The 6,000-nt window shown below is 41.8% G+C and overlaps 1 protein-coding gene across 4 annotated transcripts in view; it reads left to right on the top strand.

Moving 5' to 3' along the window:
• Positions 1-2,758: 2,758 nt before the first annotated feature.
• The window catches only part of DGKB (diacylglycerol kinase beta), a 271,357-nt gene continuing 268,115 nt past the window's right edge, over positions 2,759-6,000 (top strand). For all 4 annotated transcript variants that reach the window (XM_066627151.1, XM_066627149.1, XM_066627150.1 and 1 more), the window contains exon 1: positions 2,759-2,828. In XM_066627151.1, the coding sequence (XP_066483248.1) occupies positions 2,759-2,828 (70 nt within the window). The remainder of the gene's footprint in view (positions 2,829-6,000) is intronic.

The raw sequence follows: 6,000 nt of genomic DNA, 5'->3' as shown, positions 1-6,000 counted from the left end.
GGCTTTCGACCTGGTCAGCAGAGACGGCCTCTTCAAGATTCTCCCCAAGATTGGATGTCCACCCAGGCTCCTCAGCATCATCAGATCTTTCCACAAGGACATGAAGGGCACTGTTGTCTTCGATGGCTCCACATCAGACCCTTTTGACATCCGAAGCGGAGTGAAGCAGGGCTGTGTTCTTGCACCAACCTTGTTTGGGATTTTCTTCGCTGTCCTGCTGAAGCAGGCCTTTGGAACTGCAACAGAAGGCATCTATCTCCGGACCAGATCAGACGGAAAGCTCTTCAACCTCTCCAGACTGAGAGCAAAATCCAAAGTCCAGCTGAAATGTCTGCGTGACTTCCTCTTTGCCGACGATGCAGCTGTCACTACCCACTCTGCCAAAGATCTCCAGCAGCTCATGGATCGTTTTAGCAAGGCCTGCCAAGATTTTGGACTGACAATCAGCCTGAAGAAAACACAGGTCATGGTTCAGGATGTGGACTCACCTCCCTGCATTACAATCTCTGAGCATGAACTGGAGGTTGTCCATGACTTTGTGTACCTTGGCTCAACGATCTCCGACACTCTTTCTCTCGATACCGAGCTAAACAAGCGCAATCGGTAAAGCAGCTACCACGTTTTCCAGACTCACAAAGAGAGTCTGGTCCAACAAGAAGCTGACGGAACATACCAAGATCCAGGTCTACAGAGCTTGCGTCCTGAGTACACTTCTGTACTGCAGCGAGTCATGGACTCTTTGCTCACAACAGGAGAGGAAACTGAGTGCTTTCCACATGCGCTGCCTCCGACGCATCCTCGGCATCACCTGGCAGGACAAAGTTCCAAACAACACAGTCCTGGAACGTGCTGGAATCCCTAGCATGTATTCACTGCTGAAACAGAGACGCCTGCGTTGGCTTGGTCATGTCGTGAGAATGGATGATGGCCGGATCCCAAAGGATCTCCTCTATGGAGAACTCGTGCAAGGAAAGCGCCCTACAGGTAGACCACAGCTGCGATACAAGGACATCTGCAAGAGGGATCTGAAGGCCTTAGGGATGGACCTCAACAAGTGGGAAACCGTGGCCTCTGAGCGGCCCGCTTGGAGGCAGGCTGTGCAGCATGGCCTTTCCCAGTTTGAAGAGACACTTTGCCAACAGTCTGAGGCTAAGAGACAAAGAAGGAAGGCCCATAGCCAGGGAGACAGACCAGGGTCAGACTGCACTTGCCCCCGGTGTGGAAGGGATTGTCACTCCCGGATTGGCCTTTTCAGCCACACTAGACGCTGTGCCAGAACCACCTTTCAGAGCGTGATACCATAGTCTTTCGAGACTGAAGGTTGCCAATACCAATTTTTTACAGGCCTGATTCTTTTATGACTTGCTGCTCTATGCTCTTTTTACCTTTTTATGACTTGTTATCTGACTACTGTTTTTATTATATGTGTTAATATGCTTTTATCTGTTTTTAAATTATGTTGTTAATCTGTTTTTTTAATTATGTTGTTTAATCTGTTTTTAACCTGTTGTAAGCTGCCTTGAGTCCCTTCGGGGGGGAAAGGCGGGGTAAAAATAACGTTATTATTATTATTATTAAAGGCCTAACCATCACCTCTTGGCACTATGTCAGCCACCATCTTGTTTCACTCCTAACACAGTCATTCATGTCTTCAGGAACTATTGCAGCTTGTTGATGTACCAAAAATAATTTAACTGGCCTATAGGAAAACATGTGATTTAGCAGGAGAGGGTGCCAACTGGAGTGAAATGCACTTTAACAGTTCATTATGACTGGAAATATATGGTTAGATGCTTTGTTAGGCTACTTAGCAATATTTAACACATACATTAGGCTCATATTTTATAAAACAGCTTATCTACTGTTACAAATTGTGCTCACACTGTTTTAGGTTTTGGAATCTAAAAATATTACTTAAATTATGTACCTCTTTGACTTCATTAAAATCTTAGAAGAAATTAGAAGAGTAAATTTTCTTTCGAAAATGGGAATTTATTTTGTTATTTATACACACAAAAGGTTGGGAATAATAAGAACAATATTGTATTTGAAGTCCAGAACGAGAAGTCATCTGTTATTTATTGTGTAGCAGACCCCAATCCTGCTTTACGCAGCAATCCTGGTAACTTCTGTTTGAAGTATAGCTGTGCTGATAGACCTGATGCCATACCTAAGCTTATCTGTTAGCAACTTTGGCTTTGGGATGATGTGACCAATAAAGCTTTGTTCATGACCTTCAAATAACCCGGAACCTAGTAGTTTCTCATCTCTAAAGTAGTAGCAATAATTCTTTGATACTCATGATGTGGAATATTCAAGGCAAAGGGCCCAATCCTATCCAACATTCTAGCATCAGTGCAGCCGCAATGCAGCCTGGAGGTAAGGGAACAAATGTTCCCTAACATTGAGGAGGCCTCTGTGACTGCCTCCCCACCAAAGGATGCAGCACATGCTCCATTGTCATGGCTGCACCGGCCCTGGAAAATTGGATAGGATTGGGTCCAAAGTTATCAAAAGTGCATAGATGCTTTCTGCATTTGGCTTGTGTGCCTCCTAATAGTGTATTTTCTTGTCTTAACAGTTTTTTTTTTATTTGTCATCAGTGCCAGAAGCTTTAGAAAATCAGCACCATCTAAACTAGTGCAGACTGATCTCTTCCTGAATATTGGATCATTGAGAATCTGAACTGCAAAATTGCTGGGTGTGTTTTAATGTCCGCCACTTACACTGGAATGTAAAACAGCACTTTTCCATCATTATGACGAACCAGGAGAAGTGGGCTAACCTCAGTCCTTCAGAGTTCTCTCAGCTTCAGAAGTATGCAGAATGTAAGTACCTGTCTTTTAAACTTTCTGTAGTTTTGCTATGTTCTAGTTTTATTTGGTTGCACATTGGATGTAACAGTAATGAGTATCTTGAGGCCACTTGCTGGAGTAGTAAAATATGTAAGTTTAAAACAGTGATTTTCAACCTTTGTCATCTCATGGCACACTGGCAAGGCAGTAAAATGGTCAAGGCACATCATCAGTTTTTTGGCAATTGACAAGGCCCACTATGTGGTCAATAGGGGGCTCACATCCCCAGTGGTCCTATTGATAAATGGCCCTCTCCCAGATTCCTGCAGCACACCTGGGGACCATTCGCAGCACACCAGTGTGCCATGGCACAGTGGTTGAAAATGGCTGGTTTAAAAGAAGAACAAACCCAGATTTTTAGTAATTATTAAGTGCTTAAAAGTTGATGCTTCTATTTTGAGAAGAGAATGCTAAACACAGAAAGGCTTCCAGTGCTGGGAACACTACCAAACTATGCACCAAACTTAATGGAAAGCCTCCTAAAACTGGTGGTAGAATTGGATATTTTCTTTTAATGGACCAGTGCTATTTACTTGTTCTTTTGCTGCAAGTGACTCCAATCCAATAAAGGTTGCTTCCCCTTTGAGCTCAAGGGTCTGCTAAGTCTTTGTTTTCCTGTGATCGGGTTGAGCACCTGAGTGTGCAGCAGGTCTTGGGGCTCTTCCTTTCCTCTCGGTGGAAGAGGAGGAAAAAACTCCTTCTCAAGGTACTTCATGACCTCCCTGCTGCCTGTATTCCAGGCTGGTCAGTGCCATCCTTCAAAGGTGAAATCTTAGTCTATATAGAACAATAAATTGATAACCAGATATTTTTAAGGGACATAAACACAGGGAACACAACTGAAGTGTTGTATTGCTCTTTCATATTCCAGTACTGGTGCATTGGTTCCCTATCCCTGCAGAAGTATGATAGGTAAAAGCAGGCATAGCAGCTGTTCCTTAAAGTAATTTAAATATTCTACTCCTTTGATGTTCTTGCTTGCTCTGTCTACATCTTTGGAGAAGGCAGATAAATGAACTAGAGTAAAAGACTATGGAATATGGAGTTGTTCTAAATTCTTAAAATCTGTAGTATTGTTTGTCTATACATTTGCTAAGTTGATTATCTATGACAGTTGGTTCAGAACATTTGATGAAATTGGATCCTGTCTTGAGATTCAATTTAAGTCTATCTAAGGTAAATTGAAAGCAAATGCCTTGGTACACAAATTGCTAAGTAGAGCACGAATGACAGATTTATTCTTGGAGTTTGTGAACACTTTTGGTTCCCTGTTTGAGTGAAAGTTTGAAGCCATTATTCTTCATCTCTTTTGACAAATCAAACATCAGTCTTCATTTGCATCTTACCATTACAGTAGCATGTAAATGGAAATGTGGAGAGAAGTATAAAACCAACACTACCTGTTCCTTGCATATAGCCTGTTAATTATTTTTGAATGACACAATGCATACCTGATATGGAATGGATCTAAATGGTATGTCCAAATAAAGTAATTGTTTTCAGTCCACATTCTGTCACTTTGGGTTACTTGTTATTACAGGGGACCCCCTATCCGTGGATCCTGTATCTGCAAATTCAGTTATCTGCAGAACAGGTCTGTGGGGCGTAAGGCATTGAAAACATCACTTCCGGTTTCTCTGTGAAACTGGAAGTGACATTTTTAAGCTCTAGGGCTCAGTCTGAGCCTGGCAAAGACCTTAGACAGATGTCTGCAGCTTCTGCTGGGCTCCAGAGGGTGGGAGGGGCAGGCGTTTACCCATATCCGTGGTTTCACTTAACCATGGTGGATTCCGGAACGGAACTTAGCCCTGTGGATAAGGGCGTATACCTATACTTGCACTTTCCTTGAATGTGTCTTAAATAAAAGTTCAGATAAAACTAGAGAAATCTCAATTGAATTAATATTTTTCAGAAGAGGAACAAATTTTACTTTTTTAGGTTCAAGTTTAAGAAGTATTGAAGTTCATTTTGCTACTACTTGTTGATCGTTCCATTAAGTCAAAATGTTGATTGTGTGGTGGTAATCTTCTTTGTTAATATCTATTTTTCAGTGATTCTGCCCTCCCCCGTGCATCCTCTTGGCTGTTAATAATGGTCAAGAAAGAGACCATCAGATGACTTTAGCAGGCAGGTAGATTCCTATGGAGTAAGGCAGTCCTTTAGTTAGCCAGGAACAAAGGGCCTTAAAAGTTAACTCCAGTGTTTAGAACTGGGCAAATCAGACACAAGAATAAATACAATGGGAGTAATGTGCATTACAATCTGATCTCCCAATAGCAACCTGGCAGCACCATTTTGCATGAGGTGCAACTTCTTAGCATCCTTAAAGGGCCATCCCATGTAGAGGAATCTGCCTGAATCTAAACTGGATATGACTAATGCACATGTAACAGTGGCCAGGTCCACTGTAATCACAGGAAGGGTCACAGCTGGTGCATCAGCCGATGCTATGAAAAGGCAAAGCTTGACATTTTCATAATTTGATCCTGGCAGGGGTCAAGTTAGCTGGAAGATAAGACCCTTCCCATAGCTCCTTAAAAAAAATTCAGAAGCAGCTGGTTAGGGAAACTGCAATGAGAACTTATATGTTGTGAAAATAATGGGTTGTGAAACACTGAACTTAAAGCCCCCCTTTGCCTCAAAATGTTTGCTGCTGTTCTACTTTTGGAGTCATTTTGTGCATCCTTATGTAATATGGTTTCACAGTTAACTGGAAAATTTAATGACAACTTAGGGAGATTATTGGGAGATTATTCATTGCTTTATGTCTCTTCAGAAAGGCACTGCACTCTAGTGTGCATATAATTTGACTCTGTAAAGCTTTTTTTTAATATACTAGAAGGAAATTACCATCAACTAATGCTGTTACATAATACAGTGTGATATATGGGTACCAAGAGAATAACTTCGTAAGGATTCTTTGTTAACTTGAAGGTGTCTTCTGGACTGAACATGTCTGGTAGTAAAATTTGCTGTGCAAATGCAGTGGGTTTCTGATATCTATGAGGCTTTCAGTGAGTTTGTGATGACTGCTGTTTTGAAGATTAAAGAAGCACAAATGAAAATAACTGCACACACACATTGGGGGGTGACATGCTAAAATCATGGTGGTTAGGAGTAATACCATCATGTTATATACCGTCGG

This window comes from Tiliqua scincoides, chromosome 5, assembly GCF_035046505.1.
Source record: "Tiliqua scincoides isolate rTilSci1 chromosome 5, rTilSci1.hap2, whole genome shotgun sequence".
Lineage (NCBI taxonomy): Eukaryota > Metazoa > Chordata > Lepidosauria > Squamata > Scincidae > Tiliqua > Tiliqua scincoides.
This window is presented reverse-complemented; position numbering and strand designations above follow the sequence as displayed.